Source organism: Culicoides brevitarsis, chromosome 2 (assembly GCF_036172545.1).
Source record: "Culicoides brevitarsis isolate CSIRO-B50_1 chromosome 2, AGI_CSIRO_Cbre_v1, whole genome shotgun sequence".
Classification (NCBI taxonomy): domain Eukaryota; kingdom Metazoa; phylum Arthropoda; class Insecta; order Diptera; family Ceratopogonidae; genus Culicoides; species Culicoides brevitarsis.
This window is the reverse complement of record NC_087086.1, coordinates 12,269,190-12,289,595: the sequence shown is the minus strand read 5'-3', so window position 1 is coordinate 12,289,595 and position 20,406 is coordinate 12,269,190. Positions and strand designations below refer to the sequence as shown.

The 20,406-nt window shown below is 31.7% G+C and overlaps 5 protein-coding genes and 2 non-coding genes across 7 annotated transcripts; 3 read left to right on the top strand and 4 right to left on the bottom strand.

Moving 5' to 3' along the window:
• Positions 1 to 377: 377 nt before the first annotated feature.
• LOC134831747 (meiotic recombination protein SPO11) lies at positions 378 to 19,862 on the bottom strand. Its single transcript, XM_063845557.1, has 3 exons — positions 19,786 to 19,862; positions 910 to 2,463; positions 378 to 854 (listed from the first exon to the last, which is right to left on the bottom strand). The coding sequence occupies exons 2-3, from the start codon at positions 2,452 to 2,454 to the stop codon at positions 417 to 419; spliced, it is 1,983 nt and encodes a 660-aa protein (XP_063701627.1). The 5' UTR covers positions 2,455 to 2,463; positions 19,786 to 19,862; the 3' UTR covers positions 378 to 416.
• On the bottom strand, positions 4,069 to 5,076 carry LOC134830232 (trypsin iota-like). Its single transcript, XM_063843646.1, has 2 exons — positions 4,865 to 5,076; positions 4,069 to 4,810 (listed from the first exon to the last, which is right to left on the bottom strand). Exons 1-2 carry the CDS (start codon positions 5,061 to 5,063, stop codon positions 4,215 to 4,217), a joined length of 795 nt encoding a protein of 264 aa, XP_063699716.1. The 5' UTR covers positions 5,064 to 5,076; the 3' UTR covers positions 4,069 to 4,214.
• On the bottom strand, positions 7,264 to 8,305 carry LOC134830501 (uncharacterized). Its single transcript, XM_063844005.1, has 2 exons — positions 8,109 to 8,305; positions 7,264 to 8,050 (listed from the first exon to the last, which is right to left on the bottom strand). The coding sequence occupies exons 1-2, from the start codon at positions 8,287 to 8,289 to the stop codon at positions 7,335 to 7,337; spliced, it is 897 nt and encodes a 298-aa protein (XP_063700075.1). The 5' UTR covers positions 8,290 to 8,305; the 3' UTR covers positions 7,264 to 7,334.
• Positions 10,243 to 11,279, top strand: LOC134831181 (serine protease SP24D-like). Its single transcript, XM_063844844.1, has 2 exons — positions 10,243 to 10,410; positions 10,465 to 11,279. Exons 1-2 carry the CDS (start codon positions 10,254 to 10,256, stop codon positions 11,085 to 11,087), a joined length of 780 nt encoding a protein of 259 aa, XP_063700914.1. The 5' UTR covers positions 10,243 to 10,253; the 3' UTR covers positions 11,088 to 11,279.
• On the top strand, positions 12,276 to 13,466 carry LOC134830818 (chymotrypsin-2-like). The gene is made up of 2 exons (XM_063844403.1): positions 12,276 to 12,441; positions 12,512 to 13,466. The coding sequence occupies exons 1-2, from the start codon at positions 12,285 to 12,287 to the stop codon at positions 13,138 to 13,140; spliced, it is 786 nt and encodes a 261-aa protein (XP_063700473.1). The 5' UTR covers positions 12,276 to 12,284; the 3' UTR covers positions 13,141 to 13,466.
• Positions 18,535 to 18,616, bottom strand: Trnas-aga (transfer RNA serine (anticodon AGA)). The gene has a single exon. It is a non-coding gene; the product is annotated as a tRNA-Ser (tRNA).
• Positions 18,809 to 18,890, top strand: Trnas-uga (transfer RNA serine (anticodon UGA)). Its single transcript has one exon. It is a non-coding gene; the product is annotated as a tRNA-Ser (tRNA).
• Positions 19,863 to 20,406: the final 544 nt, after the last annotated feature.

The following is a 20,406-nucleotide window of genomic DNA, read 5'->3' as shown; positions in this document are numbered from 1 at the left end:
ATTTTGATACGAAACTTTCTTTCTTTCATTTAATAGTTTAATATTGTTAATAATTAGATTCTTTTTTCATTTCTCATTTATAAAAAAAAAATCTTGCGTTCATTAAAATTCTATCAATTTGTAATTATAACTTTATCGTCGTAAAAATTCACACACAACCGAAATTTTATTGGCGTATCGTTTTGTGGATCTCCATGAGAACAAAAAAAAAGCGAAACGAAAAAGAAATCAATTAGGTTGAATCACGCAAACGTCGATCGGACCCATGCTGAGTGTCGTGGTTGCGAGATACTTGCAAGGGTGCAACATAAATTTTCTTATCTCGATATCGTTTCAAGCTGTGGCAGATAAAAAGGCACAATTTTGGTGGGAAATTCAAACGTTTCTATTGAAATTCTAACAAAAATTCGAAATTTTTAACAATTTTTACGGAGATAATTCGTGCCAATCGCTGATGGCAAATACTGATCCAGCAAAAAAGTTGAGGAAAATGTCGAAAGTGCTTCAATTTCAGCTTTTTTCTTGGTTTTTCGCATCTCAGTGAGTTGCGAACGAAGATCTTCGGTGATGTAAGGACGTTCCAGCATCTCATCGAGCTTCTTGATGTCCTCGTATGTCAACGAAAGTGATGGAATTTGCAATTCTACGATGTCAGAGGGTCTCAAGCCGATCCATTGGATGCTTGGAGCTGCTAGTTGATCAAGATGAGCCAACGCAAGTGACCCAAAACGGTAAGTAAACATAATTTCGATGCCATGAGGGTCGGCATCGACTAAAATATACGCCGGGATGTGCAGGGTATCGATGAGATATTTGACTATGTGACGCGTATTGACGTCAGGATAACCTTTTCCCTAAAAAAAATGTTAAAATATTAAAAATTTTCATAAAAAATATCTCAAAAATTACCGTTACAAGAATCAATTTCGTACTAATTCGACCAAAAATGTCGTCATCCAGCAATTTTTTGAAGACAGTATCCTTTTCGACAATCAAAATGTACTTCGCAGACGACTCAACGCCCGAAATTGACGAAATATCCGCAGGCACGATCGTTCCTTGGTCCGAGCGACAATCAACAAGCGTCCCATTCGACATGGAAATCACTAAATCGCCAACGATGAGTCCTTTAGAAGAGCTTAGGACTCCCAATTTCCACAGCGGTTCATCCAAAAGGCAGGAAATATCATTTAAAACGGCATCAGTCAGTCTTTGACTTTCGGTCAACTCGACGTCGCGATAGTAGAGCTCCCGTTTCGTGCTTGTCGTGTTCGTCATCAAGAGATTGTAGATTTGGGACAGCAAATAAATGAAGACAGTGAAATATTTCTCGGATCCCTGATGAAAAAAGTCAATTTTTTTGTATTCAGCTTCGTTGTGAGGCTTCAAAGCGATCGTATTGGCGGGAGTTAAGACGCAATTGTCCCAGTCGTTGCGATAACGAACGTTTATTGAGAGCGGATCGCCATTCACGAGCGATTCCATGAGTTGTAAAATTTCTTTTTCAATTTTTCCAGCAATTGATTCGTTTTTTTCTTCAGAAATCTTTGGAAGCTCATCAGAATTTGGCTTTGGAGATGGTGACGAAGGCAAAATTGGAGGCAAAAGTAACGGGCGATCCATTTTTTCATAAGAAGGGCTCTCAATAACGGGCTTGAGACCAAAATCAAACGACTTTTGAACGGAAATTGGAATCAAAACTTGCTCAGGAGGGACTTCAGGTTCAGTTAAGCAATAAGATTCGGATAAACTGACATCTGTCATGACTTGATCTTCATCACAATCCTCATTTTGATCATTTTCAGCTATTTTCACGTCAATTTCTTCCTCTTTGGCCCCGATTGACAACACCCTCCTTTGCGAAATGACACCCGCTTCAGCCATACTCCATCTTAAGTACTCGAACAAGTCATGAAATGTCTGTGACTCATCCGGATTTTCGATCATTTTGGCAATTTCATCCACGGAGCTCATACATTTTATTTTTTGATCAATACGAATGAGCTCTTTTTGGTCAATTGGAGTTTCATAGTAAGTATTAACAATAGTTTTTGTCTTATTTTCACATTTTTCTTCGATTTTTGCAGGACTTGCGGCTTTGAAATCATCTACTGGATACGAATGATAGCCCGAAACACATGAAATATCAGAAATATCGGCATCTGAAGCATCTTCAATCATCATTGTGGGATCAAAGAACGCAGATTTGCCGGATGAGGCGAAGGTAAAGTTGGGGTTTGGTTCAATTTCATCCGAATTGAAGTCAGTTTTGAATGAAAATGAAAGATTTTTCGTTTCAGCGTCACTTTCTTCGTTGTTAGATGGCTCCGGATCACTTTCGGATATGTAAGAAGGACAATCGGAATCCACAAAACCGGCTTGTGGTACATCCTTGAATTGGCTGAGACGACTTGGGCTTCCATTGATGCCGTTTTTCGAGCCGGAGGTATCCATTTAGCAAATCTGTAACGAAAAAAAATTATTTTATTAATCCAAACCAAGCAAATTTAAAAGAAATTTATCAAAAAAACGATAAAAAAGGAAACGTTTAGTCACATTTTTCGTTCGCCGACTACCAATCAATCAAGAATGCGTCATTTTTTGCTCGCAATAAGGCATGAAATGCATTCACCGTGCCTGCTTACGACCAGTAGCACCTTTTAAGCTCACATTAACTCGCAACCGATGATTAAAGTATTAAATCTTGATGGCTTAAGGGCGCAAATTAACTGCAACTTGCCAACGCAAAAAACAACAAAATCGCAATAAATCAATATTTCGGTAGTAATTTACATAAATTTGGTGGACAAGCACTCGTGTCGAGCGCAAATTTGACGTTATGAGCTAGTTTAGTACAAGGAACATCGCGAACCAAAAAAACGAGCAATAAAAAGTTATGTCTTAATTATTTGCCACAGGGAACATTTTTTTTGTGTCGTGTGTGTGGTTTTTGCACATTTTTTGGCGAACAACGAGACGACAATAAGATTCAATGAACAAGTCAAATACGAAAAAAATCGAGTCTTTTTCCAGAAAAATTTTATTTTCGTACGAAAGACGCAGCAGCGCCACGGGGCAAACATTAAATTTATGAAAATAATGAACGACTTCAAGTGTCATTTTGATGAAATTGTCGAGCGGCCTCGTTTAATTTTAATGCGGAGGAAGTGTCAGTCTATTATTATTACTTTTATCGCAGTTTTTCACATATTCACTTAACTCGAAGTAATCGAACGACAAAAAAAAATGAGTTGAAAAACGTTAAAAATCAAAAATTCCCATTTTGAGGGAACGAAAGTGAGCCAATCAATCAATCAACCACTTCACATATTCGCATTTTTGTGTGAAAAAAAATAAATAAATCTGGTGATTTGTCCCTAAATATCGCCCAAAACATACAAAAACAAGGTCATCAAATTAACGGCATTTGAGGAAGAGCATCGACAATCACAGGAAATTATTGAATTTTAACGTATTGTCAGGATAATAGTCGATAATCAAGTATTTGGGATGAAATGATGGATTGCCGGATTGACACACACGTCGCTTTCGTAGACATTCAGGATGAAAAGGTAAATAATTTAAAGTCTAAATAAATTTTTTTTTTCTCACAATTTTTGCGTAATTTTTGTCTGTTTTAAATGTTTTTATGAACAAAATATATTTTTAGGTCACTCGAATTTTTTTTTTAACTTTTTGTTCCATGCCCCATTTCAAAAGTCTAAAATCTAATGGGACGAAAAAAGTTAAAAATTCTATCAAAAATGACAGTTTTTTGGATTTTTCTCATATTTAAAAAAAAATCAGTTTTTTTTTTAAATATTTCAAATTTTTAGTAATATTTCTATTAAAAATAGGATTTAAAAATGATTTTTTTTCTAAAACTATTTAAAAAAATTTTTTGAAAAATTAAAAAAATTTTTTTGTTTGAATTTTTTACTCAATACTCGATTTTTTATGAATATTTTACTTATATTTAATATCGTAAAATTCGTTTTTCAATACAAAAATTCGTGAATATTAAAAATATTTTTAAAAACTTTTGAAAATTTCTTGAAATAATATAGAAAAAGATTAAAAAAACAGTCAATTTTGACAAACTTTTAAATTTTTATTTATTTATTATTTTTTCATTGGATTTTCAATTTTTAAAATGGGACAAAAACATAGAAAAAAAATTGAAACGGCCTAAATTTTTTCATATTTTTTTATATTTACGTATATGGTGCCAAAGCTCCGAGAAATTCACTGAGAGCCACGCCATAATTCACGCCGCCATTGATGCACGACGGTTTCAAAGGTCCCAAAATGAGCGCAGCAACCGTTTGCTGATCCTTCAAAAAGAACGGACCCCCTTTGTACCAATTATCGCAAACTGTGACACCTTCTCGTTGCGCGCAAATTGTCGCTCCATAATTGGCATCGCGGGCACATTTGTTCGTCTTGAAGCACTCGTACGAGCAATTCACCTCCGTCGTCACATACTCGAGCGTATAATCTTCGCCCAAGCCAACGGCATACAAGGTATCGCCAATTTTAGGAGCTGTCGTCGCTATTTTCGATACCGTGACATTCGGTCCAAGCGTTAAGGAGGAACTCAGTTGCAACACGACAAGGTCATATGGAAATTTGCCGCAACACGAAGTTGGATCGTAATTGGAATGAATTAAGTAATTTGAGATACCTCTTGTTTGCTCGGCAGTTCCAGGTCCTTTTCCGCCCGCAAAAATTTGCGTTGTGTTATAGGTGGTTATGGTATTTGGAATTGTTACGCAACTGGCCGCTGTTGCTACATACCCGGCGGATAAAACTGAAACGAAAATAATTATTAAATTCCATTTTTAACAAAAAAAAAATTACTTACTAATTCCAGTGCAATAAATAGCATCACATTCTAAACTACTCGAACATGGAAGAGTGTAGATGACAACAACATTTGGCACATCAGTAATTTCAAGTTTTGTTGCGCTATCAGCGACTTCAGATGTACCGTTCTCTTGACATGCTGCCTCGCGAACGTAAATGGCAGACAGTACCAAAATTATTTTGACAAACAACTTCATTGTCGATAGAACACTAGATGCTGCTTGGAATTCGCTTCTCTTTATATGCAACTTGTGAATGAAAATCTCTTTGTTCGAAAAAAGATGAATTTTTGAACGTTTATCAACTTCCATGCGTGCTTTTTGGAATAACACAATATATTTCTGGTGACAAAAATGCACTTTAAGAGCTCTATGCATAGCATAACGTTTGTTTTTGTTTACATTTAGAGCAAAAAAAAGAGTTCCGGGTTGATAATGTCGCGTGTTTGTTAAAGATATTCAAGTTACGAAGGACATTATACTTGAAATTTGTAATTTAAAGCATTTTTATTGAAACACTTTGAATTTGTCAATATCACTTTGTTCGTATAACAAAGAGATTTTGATTTCCAAAAACTTTACAAAAATTTAGAATTCTAATTTAATTTATAAAACTTTATAAAAATATTGAAATTATTAACTTCTCAAGTCATTTAAGATGGTTCAAAGCTTGATTTTTATTAATATGCAAATATGTAACTCTGAAAAAAAGTTAAAAATTTGGACAAAAATTTAAAATTGTTCGCTTTGAAAAATTTTGCAGAATTTTTATTTGGAACTGTTTCACATTTTTACCGCATTTCGAAGAAAAATGCGGTATTACTCAGGGAAAGTCGTCCGTCTGGTGAATGTGTGCCCATTTGTCGTTGATGTGTCAATTTGTCGTTGATGTGTCAGTTTGTCGTTGATGTGCCCATTTGTCGTTGATGTGTCCTTTTGTCGTTGATGTGCCCATTTGTCGTTGATGTGTCCTTTTGTCGTTGATGTGCCCTTTTGTCGTTGATGTGCCCTTTTGTCGTTGATGTGCCCATTTGTCGTTGATGGTGTGTCAATATGATGTTGGCGTGGGCAATGTCGTCGTGTCATATGTATTTAAATGAATTTTTTGCCGAAAAAAGGCTTTTGAATAATTCCGAAATTTGAGAAACACGAAATGCGGTAACTTTGTTCGTCGTGCTTCTGACGACGACTTTATATATTTTTTATATATTTTGTTCATAAAATCATAAATTGTTATGATTAAATGAAAACTTTTATATAAATACAGTATAATCTCCCAAAATGGGCATATCTAAAAAAATCTTAAATTGGGTATAACTCTGAAATTGAGCACCCCATTTTTTATGAAGTTTAATCCAAAAATTTAAGTTTTATGTTTATTTTGAATATTTCAAATAAAAAATATTTTGAATGTTTTTAAAATGTCATAAAAAAAAAGAGTAGAAGTTTGAATTTTGGTTGCCAATTTTGGGAGATTATACTGTATTGTGTATTTTTTAAGAATTTAAAGACTTGGATTTTGATTGATTTTTAAAGAGAATGTTCAAATTTTCTTGAATTTAAATAGAACGTAAGACAGGTTAGATGTAAATCTTGATGATCTTCAGTGACTCAAAAATATAGCCATCAAATTTGTATTTTTTTAGCAAATATCAATACACTTGAAGGACTGAAAGGATAAATCGCACATACGAAACAAAAAATGTGATTTTTAAGGTCTTCTAATTTCATTGTTTTCTTGAAATGTTTGGTTCAAAATGACTTTATGCCCTTAAAAAGTATAAAAAACACAAAAAATAGAAAAAAAATATTTTGGAGCAATTTGGCTTTTAGCCCGTTTGTATGGCTATGTGCGATATATCCTTTCAGCCCGTCACTTAGACTACAATTCAACTATATGAGCAAAACTGCATCCTGAAGCATTCTGAGTTTATAAAATATAAGAACGCAATAACGGTTTACAAAGTCACAAACAGAATGATGAAGACTAATTCGACAATACCGTAAATACAAGATCGTTTGACAGCTCAATATCTTTAAAAGCTTTGTTTTGATATGCCAAAAAATGTTCAATTAATCCTATGGACTCTTCATATGAAGGGCTGAAAGGATAAATCGCACATAGCCATGCAAAAGGGTTAAAAGCCAAATATTCATTCATCATTGACAACGCAGAAGCTCAAAAATCAATAAAATAGGTAAAAATCAAATTTTACAGCTGAAAAACAGAAAAAAACTTCAAATCGCTTTTTCTCAATTTGTTAAAAATGTGCGTATGTGCGATTTATTCTTTCAGCCCTTTAAAAGTATTTTTAGGTGTTTAAGCCTTCCATGATCTTCTATAAAAACTTACAAATTTTTACAGTTTAATTAAAAGCAAACTTCTTTTTTTTTTTTGAAAGTCAAATATTCATTTATATTTTTTTTTTCAAATTTCATACAATTTTTAGATATCCTTCAAACATTTACTTATGAAGCAGCTGTAGTAGTAGTAGAAGTAGTAGTAGTAGTAGTAGTAGAACCAGCTGTAGTAGTAGTTGTAGTAGTAGTAGCAGCTGTAGTAGTTGTTGTTGTTGTAGTGTTATCAGGATTCAAATACGAATTGATCCAAGTGTAAAAGTCCTTCAATAACAATCCATAATTGATGCCATCTTCAACGCATCCTGAAACTCCAGGTCCCAAAATCAATGCTACTACAGTTTTCTTGTCCTCCAAAAAGAAAGGACCGCCTTCATACATGTCATCGCACACCGTCACGCCCTCCTTTTGCACACAAATCGTCGACCCGTAATTATTTTCCAACTCGCATTGCTTCTGTTTCGTACAATTCCACGAGCACGCAACTTGCGACGTGATATATTGCAGAGTTCCCGTGCTACCAAAACCAAGACCAAACAAAGTGACGTTATTTGAAGGAGTTTCATCGCCAAGAGCCGCCGAATTGACTTGAGCGCCAAAGGTCGCATTTGTCGCGAGTCGTATCAGAGCAAGATTGTTTGCAAATTGCCCGCAACAGACCCCCGGTGCGTACCCTGGATGCACAATAATCTGAGAAGCCTTTGAAGAACTCGGATTTTCAGGAGTGGTGTCGCCAAAGTAGACAAAAACGATTGACGGATCCACAGCAGTACTTGTACCGTTTGTTACGCAGCGAGCCGTTGTAAGAACGAAACCAGGTGAAAGAACTGAAAATTAAAAGAAATTTATTAAATTTTTTTTTTTAGGAAAAATTGAAAAACTTACTGATTCCTGCACAAGTATTTGTACAATATGGATTGCTACTTGTGGCACATTCAGGCCCATAAACCCATACGAAAGCAACAGAAGGCCAATCATTACTTGTTGCTGGGACACCTTGTGACGATGCTTCGTGAATGAACATCGCCATTGCCGCCAAAAAAATGACACTTGAAAAAATCTTCATTGTTGATCTGTCAAAAGCGCGCGAATCAATGAAGAAAAACTTCATTCTACTGAGATTTTTATATAACCTCAAAAAAACTTCCTTGTTTAGTCTTATCAAGAAATTGCGTGTGTTGTCACTGAATTCCAACGTCACAAAGGAAGACAAACGTGCTTTTTTAAATATTACGTGCTGGCATAAAAGGAAATTTTTCTTTATACGGAAATGCTGAATTTAAAAAATACACAAACCCTTTAAAACGTTCAAACACGAAATTTTAGAAAAAAATAATCCCTAACTAAATTATTAACGCACCCTTGGTCATCATTAATTAAGCCATTCCGCGTAATTAGCGCCTCATTATTTATTTATTCATTATTTTTTTTATCCAAACATTTAACAACCGACGAACGAATGTCGACACCAAAAAAAATGATATTTATAAATATAATTAATTCATTAAAACAATATAATAATGTAGGGCGATTGCATTATCTGACGCGATCTCAAAAAACTTTCCGAACCTTTTTTTCGGCTACTTGTAATTTTTTTTTTCGAATGCAAATAAATATTTAACTGGCAATAAAAATTCAATTGAGATATTAATAATATCGCCGCTTTTGCCACTGACTGCGCGATAATCTGATAAGTTGCATTTTTTATTTTTATGCAAATACGTGATATGCATAAAAGTTTCATCGGAGAAACAATAAAAAATGCCAAAATATTGATGATTATTACGATTATTTTATGGCAAAAAAAAAATATCGAAGTAAATTAAGACATTAAAAATCATTCATGAAAGTGAGTACAGTGAGAAAGAAGTAGAAACAAGAGATAACAGTCGTCGTAAATATTGGTTCTTATCATGCAACAACAGTCCAAACACGTTTCCCTTGTTTTGCAATTTTTTTTCGGATACCAAATTAAATCAATATTTTACGTTTTTATGTTTGTTGTCGAATAACTGACATGTAACAACCTTAATGAGTGGTTAATTTTAATGCAGTTGCGTGGCCTTGTGCGAATTTTTTCGGCGTATCGTTGTTCTGTTGTCACGTAAAGTGTTCTGATTTTTTTGACGTACTCTCAAAAATTAGCTTTTTTGAACAAAATAATAATAGCAGGAAGTCGTTTCAGAGTGTCTGAAATTATTCTAAAGAAATATTTCTTCGAAATAAATTTAAAGTTTTTGTCTCAGATTTTTTTTAATTTTTTTGGTTTTGAAATCTTCTTCATAAAAAATTGCACCTTTAAATCATTTTTGGCACAATAAAAATTAAAAATAAAATAGTTTAAAAATATGCAAAGTAATTTTCTGTAAAAAAATAAAATTTTTAGAATGTTCCTCTTTTATTGACTAATTTATTGTAAAACACTTTGAAATAAAAACATAAAATTTTAATGAACGAAAAAAAAATTAGAAGAAAATTCTATGAAAACTTTTGTCAAATAAGAAATATTTATAAAGTATTTTTTTTGTCATTTTTTTTACGTTTTTTAACATTGAACGTTAAAATTGCTATCATTGGATAAATTTTAGTTTTTATTAAGTATTTTCAAATTTTAATTTGATAAAAAATAAAATTTTTGAGAAAAAATTCACTTTAGGAATTGAGAAAAATTAGTTTTTAAAGTTAATTAATTTACATAATTATTTGACAAAAATTTAAAATAAATTTGAAATTATGAAGAATCTTTATGAAAATATTACTTTTTATATTAAATATTTTTGGTTAATTTAAAAACAAAAAAAATTTAAGCAAACTTTAAAATATGAAAAAATTGACTTTTCATATGAAGCAATTGAAAATGTTTTGAAAAACAAAAAAAAATCTACATGTCTTTCCTGTCTTGCATACCAAACCTTGAAACACCCAAGAATGCAATTTGGTCAAACAAAGAACTTTTTAAATAGAACAAGCTTCTATATAAATGACATGGTTATAAATAAAGTTATTCAGACACTAAAAATCTGTCTAAAGATGAAGATTTTACTGATACCAATTTTAGTTTTGGCTGTTTTCTGCATAAGGAGGTCTTCATCGCAAGCTGTAAAAGTCCCTTCATTTGAGTCGCCGTACGAGGAATACGCTGCACTCGTTTTCATATTTGCTAATGATCGGGTTTGTGCTGGGTCGGGTAAGAAATTTTAATTATTTTATGAATTTTTCATTAAAAAAAATTTTTTTTCAGTTATAACCAAAAAAAACATTCTCACAGCTGCCCAATGCGTGGTGAATCCAGATGTACCAAATAATGTTCCTGTGACTTTTAACAACATTTCAATGTACTACGGGAGTCCGAATGCCGATACGACATCATTACTCAATGTAGACATCGCTAAAATTGTGATCCACGAAAAATACAACCAAAAAGTTAAATTCTCCTATGATATTGCCATTATTGTTTTAAGTCAAGAGATCACTTTGACTCCTAAAGTTATCACGGATGCTTTCTATGCAACAGTCAAACCGAAAGATGGAACAGATGTGTATGCAGTTGGAATCCAGCAGAAAAGAGATTTTGTCGAGTTGACAACTAAAGTGAACTTCAACTCAGAGTGTCAGGCAACCACGAAGGCAGCAAGACAAGGAAGCCCAAGTTATACTGCAATCACTTGCGCGAAATCAGGACGAAACGCGAATGTTGTGTGCAACGAGGACTATGTGGGTGGCGCAATATTTTCGACTACTAGAAAAACAATTATTGCATTAATTTTAGGGACTACAACCACTGGCTGTACTCCTGATCCAACACTTTATATGCTCCTCATACCCGATAAGGCTACGTGGATTAGAAATAATATAGTGCTGTAGAGTTTTGAAGAGAGCTGTCATAAGAAAAAACTTATTTTACAGTTTCATTTTTTTAACTCTATGAGGTAGAGTATTTCAAAAATTAAAAAGTACAACAAAAGTATTTGATTTCAACAATTTAATAAAAATTACTTTTTTATGTAATTCTGTCTTAAAATATTATTGTTTCATCAACAAATAAATTATTTTAATAAATTAATTTAAAAAAATTAAAAACTTAATAAATTTATTTAGCGAATGTTAAAGTAAATAATACAAAAAAAAAAACAAAAATATTTTTAAAGCATAAAAATTGTCATTTTGTGTGAAAATAGTATTTCAAAACTTTTTTGCATTTTGCTGCCCCCTTTTTAATTTCAAAAATTTTCGACTGTATTTTTAATTTTCTTTTGGAGCGGCCTAAATAAAAAAATTATTGATAGAAAAAGTAAGTATTTATTATACTTTTGTCCGATATTCAATTTAATAAAAATAAAAAAATCCAAAATTTAATAGAAAAAAATTTTAATTATTCGACATTCATGATATATATTATTAGAACTTATTAATTATTAGTACTTTTCGAATTTGCAAAAGTATTTTCAAAAAGTTGTATATTTTTTACGAAGCACAAGCAATTAAGCTTTGTAAATTTGAAATTTGAATTTTCATCTTTGAAATTCAAAAAATCATATAAATTTTATATTATCTGACAATTTTGAATCAAATTTACTTAAATTTTATTGATTTTTCTCAATTTTTCCATTTCGAACCTTGAAAAACTTGTTTAATTTATGCTAATTTCTACTTTTTATTATAAATGTTTTCTTTTGATGTTGCGATTTTTTTTATTTTTCACTTAAATTTGAGGATTTTTGCAACTCCCAGAACAATTCTGAAGTTTTTTTTTATCAAGCGCTCATGGATGTCAACTAAAGAAAATTACCCAATTTATGAATCTTTATTTGAAGAAATAACCAGTAAATTCAAATGCAATTAATCTTTAAAATCTCGACAATTTAAGATCTATTTAGAATTAAAAAATGTTCTGTAAACAAAAAACGTGCCAGTAATTGACATTGTAGTGTTTCAACAATAAACTCTAAAACATTCAAAAATGCAATTTTTCGGAACAAAGAACTTCCTTGTCGAACAAGTTCCTATATAAACGGCATGTTTACCAGTGCAGTTATTCAGTTACTGAAAATCTGTCCAAACATGAAGATTTTGCTCAAAACAGCTTTCATTCTAGCTGTTTTCTTCATTAAGAGGTCTTCATCGCAAGCTACAAAAGTCCCTAATTTCGAGTCACCATACGAGGATTACAGTACACTCGTTTTCATCAAAACTAGTTCACGGGTTTGTGCTGGTTCGGGTAAGAAATTTTAATGATTTTATCAATTTTTCTAAAAAAAAAATTATAATGGCAACAAATTTTGTTTCAGTTTTGAATTCAAGAAATATTCTCACAGCTGCTCAATGCGTGGTGAATCCAGATGTACCGAATAATGTTCCTCTGGCTGCTAGCGCCATTCAAATTTACTATGGGGCCACGAATATCGATATGACAACATTACTCAATGCAAGCATTTCCAAAATTGTAATCCATGAAAAATACAGCACAAAAGTCAAATTTTCCTATGACATTGCCATTATTGGTCTTGATCGAGATGTTACAATCACTGAAAAAGTTCTTCAGGAAGGTGTATATGCAACAGTCAAACCTAGTGCTACAGTAGACGTGTATGCAGTTGGAGTCCAGCAAAAAAGAGATTTGGTAGAGTTAACTACTAAAATGAACTTTAACTCAGAGTGTCAGGCAACCACGAAAGCAGCGCGACAAGGAAACCCAAGTTATACGGCAGTCACTTGCACGAAATCAGGAAAAAATGCAAATGTTGTGTGCAACGAGGACTATGTGGGTGGCGGAATATTTTCGACTAATAGAAGAACAATGATTGCAATAATTTTAGGGACTACCACAACTAGCTGCACTCCTGATCCAACGCTGTATGTGCTTTTGATACCGGATAAAGTTGCGTGGATTACCAATAATTTAATACCACTTTCATAAAATAATTGAAACGTAGTTTCAAAATGGGGGATGGGGGCAGAAAAAAAGATTTGAAATACTTTTACTTTTTTAAATTTAAACAGTTTTTCGTCACTAATTAATACTATAGTTGCTTTTCAAAATTGATTCCAGATTATTTTAACTAAAAAATTGACAAAAAATTCATAAAAAAGATTTAAAAAAATAAGTTCAATGATTTTCGAAAAAAAAATTTAGAGAAGAAAATTAATGTATTTAAAAATATAATTTTCTTTGCAAAAATTTAAAAATAAAATTTAATTTCTTGAAAAATTATGAAAAAAGACCAAAAAATGGGTATTTGTAACTTTTTTTTTTTGTTTATTTTGCCCCATTGGATTTTCGGTTTTTGAAATAGGGCATGGGACAAAAAGTTAAAAAAAAATGAAGCGGTCTTAAGTCAATTTTTAAAGCTTTTGACTTTTGCTTAAGTATGAGAATTAAATCACAAAAGGGCTTAAACTTCTGCGATGTATCCTAAAATGTAGCTCATTTTTTTTACCGCATTTCGAAGAAAAAATGCGGTATTAAACTCGACTTGTCGTGTGTGTGTGTGTCAGTAACACTGTGCCCCAAAATTTTTTTTTGAAATTCATAGTTATTTAAGGATCCTGAAGGTCAGTGGGTAGTTCCTTGGGTTGTGAGGTGTATGGAATTGTGAAAGGGTCATGAGGAGTACGAAAATGTGAAATGAGGGGTTCGAAAATGTGAAATGAGGGGTTCGAAAATGTGAAATGAGGAGTTCGAAAATGTGAAATGAGGAGTTCGAAAATGTGAAATGAGGAGTTCGAAAATGTGAAATGAGGAGTACGAAAATGTGAAATGAGGAGTTCGAAAATGTGAAATGAGGAGTACGAAAAAGCGAGGATATGTAAAATCGAAATGCGGTATAGTATGTCGTTCTTTAGACGACTACTTTCTCTATTTTTTAAACTTAAGCTTTTAGATTTGACTTATTTGACTTAAAGCTTTTACTTTTGACTTTAAGCCTTTAAGCTAAAAGTGTCTTGCAATATTTTTTTTTTACAGTTTCCTCGAAAAAGAAAATGATCTCCTAAAATCGCAGTTGAAATGTAAAAAACTCAAATCTTCAATAAAATTTCTTCGACTCCATACTGTTTCTAGCACTAAAAACCGTTACTACTGACGTCTATTTAATCCACATTTTCAGCTTGTAATTACTAATGTTTACATTGCCATTGCTACCTACAAACAAAAAGAAACTACAAAACATCACGTCAGTAAATAAATTAAGATCTGTCATATGAAATGACTTTATTTACGTCTTTCGAATCATAATTTTTTTTACCTTCCTTACACTCAATAATAAAATATTAATAATCACTACCCTCATGTCTCTTAAAACTTAAGCATCTGTTCAACCTGCTTCTTGCTGCCTTCGACTCTACGAAAATGATGCAGATGCCTGTTTGTACAACAAAAATCATGGCTCGCGCCGTGTTGACAGCAAACAAGCAATCTTTGGCAGGTACGGAAAAAAAAAGTTGCAATAAATTGTCGTTCGTTCTTGAAAAAATGCATGGCACACGCTCGGAACTCGCATTATGCAGGCATCGAAAATGGACAGTAGCGATGAAGATGTTGAAAAAAGAAGTGAAGAAATTCGGTAAATTTATCCTTAAGAGTGGAAAATTTGCTTGGTTTTGATTTACAAAAAAAAATTTTTTTTTTTTGATTTTTCAGGTAATTTAAAATTTTTAACCCAATGCACATTTCGAAATTTCCCGTATAAGTAAATTGCACTTTTGTTAATTTTTGGTATAAAATCAATTTCAAAATTTAATTAAGAAAATTTGTTATATAAAGCATATTTTAAAAACTCCCAATACTTATTTTTAACAAATTGCCCAATGCATATTTTAAATTTTTTGACCCGATGCATATTTTAAATTTTTCGAAAAATTTTCAAAACTTATCTTGATTTTCGATAAAATTCATATTCGACCTCAATCCATTTTAGTGCATTTTTGTACTCAATTTTGAAAATTTTGACCCAATGCACATTTTTCAATTTTTAAAACGTAATTTTAAGAATGCTTATATGCCTTTTATTAACTCTGTCATTAACTTTGAGATGTATTTTAGAAAATAATTCTTCAAGATAAGCTCATAAAACTTCAAAAATGGCCCAAAAGTTTTAGATTTTTAGAAATGTAAACTCACCGTAGTTCAAGATGAGTCCCAATAAGCTTCTCTGTTGTTTTAAAGGAGTCTTTTTACCTAAAATAATCCTTTATCCAACTTTTTACTTGCAAAATTACGATACAAGTTTGAATTTATATGAGACCTTTTTCATCCAAGTGATTTTTATCCAAAAATCATCGTTTTCTCGCTCTAACAATCTTCTTTCTTTGTCTGACAAAAACTCAACTCCACCTATCCATTGCCACTCAAACTCTCACCAATTAAAACGATGAAAATTTCCTGGGAAACAATAGACGAAGAACAAAACATAATTGATGAAAGGGAAAAACAATTGAAGCAAAAATTTTCAAACAACGCGCGCGTTTGTACGACACTCAAACAAGCATCCAATTCTGATGGTCTCTCGAAGAGTTGGTTTTGAATGGCCCTATGAATACATTATTTTTTAGTATTTAACAAACCATTGAATTGTTTGGAGCAAATCGACACAAAAATACAATTTTTTGTGTTGTTGTATCGCGTCGCCCCGTGTGAAACCACCATCTTTTTGTCTGTGTGCCGCTCTCCCATATAGACGAGAAATTTTTCGTGTTCAAGACTAGACAGAATATTCTCATCGATTTTTGTCGAAAAAAAAATACATTTTCGACTGATGTAATTTTTTGTGTGATCTGCTGACTTACTGAAAATAAAGAATAATTTTTATGATGGTCACACATGATTTTGTGCAGAAGGAAGTTCGTGTGCAGTTAATAATAATTGGGTGACATTGAATCAGCTGAAGTGATTTTTTATGAGAATAAAAAAAAATTAATTGGATTGAAGTGATTTCTAATAAGAATTAAAGAGATGAAAAATAATCAAATTTATAATATTTCGATAAAATTTTTGATGAAAAAGTGAATAAACTGGAAAAGTTGAAGATAAAAATTGAAATAAGCTTTCGTTGGAAAAAGGAAATTTTTCAAATTGGATACGTTAAGCAGTAATATGGTTGTTTCGTAAGTATTTTAAGCAATTTGCATAAAAAATTGAAAAATATTTTTAACTTTTTTCATTTTTTCCAACTGTTTAAAAAAATTAGGTCTTTTTAAGGCACTTTTTATTCTTTTTTTTAGTGAATAATGGGGAAATAATATCAATTTTCCATTATTTTAAGCTCTTTTAATATTTTAATGAAAATTTCATTTCACGTTTTTCTTTAAAAACATATTTCCTTTCCTTACTTTTTAAGAAATTCTATTTTTTTTAAAGAAAAAGATCTCAAAAGATCTAAAAATCATCAAAATTTTATTATAGGTATTTAAAAAAAATAGTTAGAAAAAAAGCTGTGAAAACCAGCGACGGAAGTTAACTCGTCTTCACTTATGAAAAAATGGGAAGTTATATAATATTAACAGCAATATACAAAACTTTTGAGATTTTTTTTGGAAATACATTTTCATTAATTAAAAAAAATTGCTTAATTTTTTTAATATTTTTGAATAAAACTCACAAAATAGCTTTAGAAAAATCATTTTTCATTTAGAAAATTTTTATTTTTGACTCAATTAATATAAAAAAAATAAAAAAAAAATTACAATTAATTTTATTAATACTTCAAGCTTCAAAAAAAAAATCAAAAAAATTATTAGTTTTAATTACTTTTTCCAAATTTTAAACTAAATTTTGTCATTAAATTATTTTCCATACATTTTAAATCTCTGAAATTATGAAACGAAAACTAAAATTGTTTAAAATAAACTTTTAAATTTACAAAAAAAAAAAAAAAAAATAAATTTTAATTTTCATTTTAAGAAATTAAAAAAAAAATAAAAATTTTAAGGAATCCCCTTTTAAATAAATTTTATTGATCTTTCAATCACTTAAATTATTCAAAAATATTCACACCTTCTAGAATTCTTAAAACAATAAATGAAAAAAAAAATCAACGTGTGCCATCGACCTATTCGACATTTATCGATAAAATCAATCAGAAAATTACCACTTTTAACACGCAAAGAGTCAATCGAAGTCGTAGGTGATAAAATCATGTCAAAACATTTTCATTCATTCGATTACGTCCCACCCACGTACTCGAACACGAATTAATTTTTTATGAATGAATGAAATTCGAGTCGCAACTTGATTACAACTGAAAGAAACACTTGTTAGAAAAACAAGAAGAAGAAAACGATGCGACGTCAACAACATGCTAGAACGGCAATTTACGATTTTATTTTTAAATTGACTTGTGAGACAGTTTGTCTGCTATTTATGGTGTTAATGGAACGTCATTCGAGGGAATGCCGGAGAATTTTAATTTAAAAATTTTCTGATATGGTTTAATGAAGTTCATGAGAAAATATTTTAAAGGTACAAAAAAAAAAAATTAAATAAATAATAATTTAGTGAAAATATAATTTTTTTACAGTTTTACCTTGTAAAAAAATTAGAAATTTTTTAAATTGACTGAATTATATTTTAAAAAAAATTAATTTTGCCGAATTTTTTAATATTAAATTTAAAAATTTTCAAATTATAGATTTTTTAACTTTTTGTATTAAATTTAGTCAAAAGTAAAAAAAAATTAAAAAATAAAAATTTCACACAATTTTAGATGTTTTTAAGTAAATTTTTTAAATTTTCGATTTTATTTTCACATTTAAAATTTAAAAAAATCAATTTAAATAAAAAGCCATAAAAAAATAATCATCATCAGGACCAAAAAAGATTTTAATAAAGCTTAAATCATAAAAATTCATAAAATTTAAAAACGAAATTTTGCGCTCATCTTCCTTTCATATATTTTACTTTAAAAAAAAAACAAATATTTTTTCTCGTTTTTCAATACAGTTTCTAATAAAATTTAAAAAGATTAAAATTAAAAAAAAAAAGTAATTAATAAATTTATAATAAAATAAAATAAAAAATAATAAAAAAATTAAAAAAATTAAGAAAATTTAAAAAAATTACAAAAAAAATAATTAAGTTTTAAAATTTTTATAAAAATTGACAAAATTTTAAATTTTAATCTGTAAAACGATTAAAATTAAATTAAAATAATTTAAAATTTTATATCATCGTTACTATTAATAAATAAAATATTAAATAAATAAAAATTAAATTAAAATTTTAAATTTTATTTATAAACTTTGAAAAATAAATTTTCTACAAAAAGTACGATGAAAGTCGTAAAAATCGAAAAAAAATGACAAAAAAGAATTTCTCCGCAGTCGGTAGGATTCGAACCTACGCTCCCAGAGGGAATCTGATTTCTAGTCAGACGCCTTAACCGCTCGGCCACGACTGCTCTTGTACAATCTGTGTGTCAAACGCATTTACCTCATTTTTTTCTATAGCGTACAGCGCAAACGTCGAAAATTTACATTTTTTCCGTACGACAAAAAAGTCGATAAAGTAGTCGCATAACGGTAAAAATGTAAACCAACGTCACACACACAAAAATAAATCGGTTGCGTTTGTGCCGTACGTATTGAGCGTAGCTGTGGTGTCCGAGTGGTTAAGGAGATGGACTTGAAATCCATTGGGCTCTGCCCGCACAGGTTCGAATCCTGTCTACAGCGAAAATTTTTTTTCTTATCTCTAAATTTTTTTTTTATTTTTTTTTTTTTCAGAACAAATCGCGCCTATCACTCATCCTCCTTCAACCCAAATGACTTTTATTCGCCGTCATCCACATCTTCGTCGAATTTCATGAAATACAGTCTCTCGACGCCTTCGGTTGGCTTGAAACGCATGGGACCGCACGATTGGGATATCAACGACACCACAGTTCCCTGCGTCGCTGAAACCGATTTGGATGAATTTAAGGAATGGGCTGACGGGCATTGTCGTTACATTTACCCCGCAACGAATGAAGATGCGAAAAAACACATTTCCGGATGGGCGATGCGCAACACAAACAACCACAATGTAAATATTCTGAAGAAAAGTTGCTTGGGCGTGTTGGTTTGCAGTGCAAAATGTCGTCTGCCCAACGGAAGTCGCATCAATTTGAGACCCGCCATTTGTGATAAGGCTCGTAAGAAGCAGCAGGGCAAGCCGTGTCCCAATCGCGCGTGTTCCGAAGGTCGTTTGGAGGTGTTGCCGTGTCGCGGGCATTGCGGATATCCGGTAACGCACTTTTGGCGACATACGAACAACGCGATTTTCTTTCAGGCGAAGGGAACGCACGATCATCCGAAGCCAGAACCGAAAAGTTCGACGGAGGCAAGGAAGATTTTGGGTGCTGGGCGACGAAATAAGAGCTTAGCTGTGATGCTAGCGAGAGATTCGGCACTCGGAAATAAGGTAAAGTCGAGAAATTTCCCTTTTTGAAGAGAAAAATGACTTTTTTTTACAAATTTTTGCAGCTTCTATCATTGCGACAGCCGAAAAAGTCGAAAGTTAATGTGGATTTGATGCGACCTCCTCCGTTAATTCCTGATAATGTCAATAATGGAAGTAAGTATCACTCACCTGAAGGCTTTTCCTCGTGAATTTCGTTGAAGAAATTTCGCTGAATTTTATTGAAAAAAGTTTCACGCTGCTCGATTTCGTGCTCAAATCGCGTCATAAACATCAAAACTGTCAATTTTTGGGGGGCGTTCGTGTATTACGTCACAAATTTTTAATTTTTTCTTCCATTTTAGATGCAAAATCCTGTAATTGCTTGACTTCCTGCACTTGTAAAGCCTCGTTCGATGCCAATTTGCACAATTATAACTCTTATCAGCCCGATATCAATCGTTATAATAATGCTGGAGCGATGTCTTGGAACTATGAAGCCCCTGACAGCATCAATTCCTTGCAAGATTCGACTTATATCGGGTATAACAACTATCCCGTGGTTCCTTCGGAGACAAATAACAACGACTCGTCCCTCAGAAGTTCCATTCCGCGAGATGTTTTCGACTATAACGCCGCGACAAACGTGAATCAAGGCACGACAGACTTTGAAAATGGCGATTTATTCCAACCGGAGGAGATTTTCCAGCTGGATCAACCGCTAAAACCCACAAATCATCCATACAACTCCTACAATGCCGTCAATAACAACAACAACAACGTTCCTTCCTCGACGATACTTAACTTGGATTA

What these genes read in the sequence shown, in the direction of transcription:
- LOC134831747 (XM_063845557.1), bottom strand. Translation starts at nt 2,454, where the DNA reads ATGGATACCTCCGGCTCGAAAAACGGCATCAATGGAAGCCCAAGTCGT. An exon ending in CGAAATTGATTCTTGTAACG is followed by an intron (nt 855 to 909) that starts GTAATTTTTGAG and finishes CATTTTTTTTAG; the next exon opens with GGAAAAGGTTATCCTGACGT.
- LOC134830232 (XM_063843646.1), bottom strand. Translation starts at nt 5,063, where the DNA reads ATGAAGTTGTTTGTCAAAATAATTTTGGTACTGTCTGCCATTTACGTT. An exon ending in TATTTATTGCACTGGAATTA is followed by an intron (nt 4,811 to 4,864) that starts GTAAGTAATTTT and finishes TTTTCGTTTCAG; the next exon opens with TTTTATCCGCCGGGTATGTA.
- LOC134830501 (XM_063844005.1), bottom strand. Translation starts at nt 8,289, where the DNA reads ATGAAGATTTTTTCAAGTGTCATTTTTTTGGCGGCAATGGCGATGTTC. An exon ending in AAATACTTGTGCAGGAATCA is followed by an intron (nt 8,051 to 8,108) that starts GTAAGTTTTTCA and finishes TTTAATTTTCAG; the next exon opens with TTCTTTCACCTGGTTTCGTT.
- LOC134831181 (XM_063844844.1), top strand. Translation starts at nt 10,254, where the DNA reads ATGAAGATTTTACTGATACCAATTTTAGTTTTGGCTGTTTTCTGCATA. An exon ending in TCGGGTTTGTGCTGGGTCGG is followed by an intron (nt 10,411 to 10,464) that starts GTAAGAAATTTT and finishes ATTTTTTTTCAG; the next exon opens with TTATAACCAAAAAAAACATT.
- LOC134830818 (XM_063844403.1), top strand. Translation starts at nt 12,285, where the DNA reads ATGAAGATTTTGCTCAAAACAGCTTTCATTCTAGCTGTTTTCTTCATT. An exon ending in ACGGGTTTGTGCTGGTTCGG is followed by an intron (nt 12,442 to 12,511) that starts GTAAGAAATTTT and finishes ATTTTGTTTCAG; the next exon opens with TTTTGAATTCAAGAAATATT.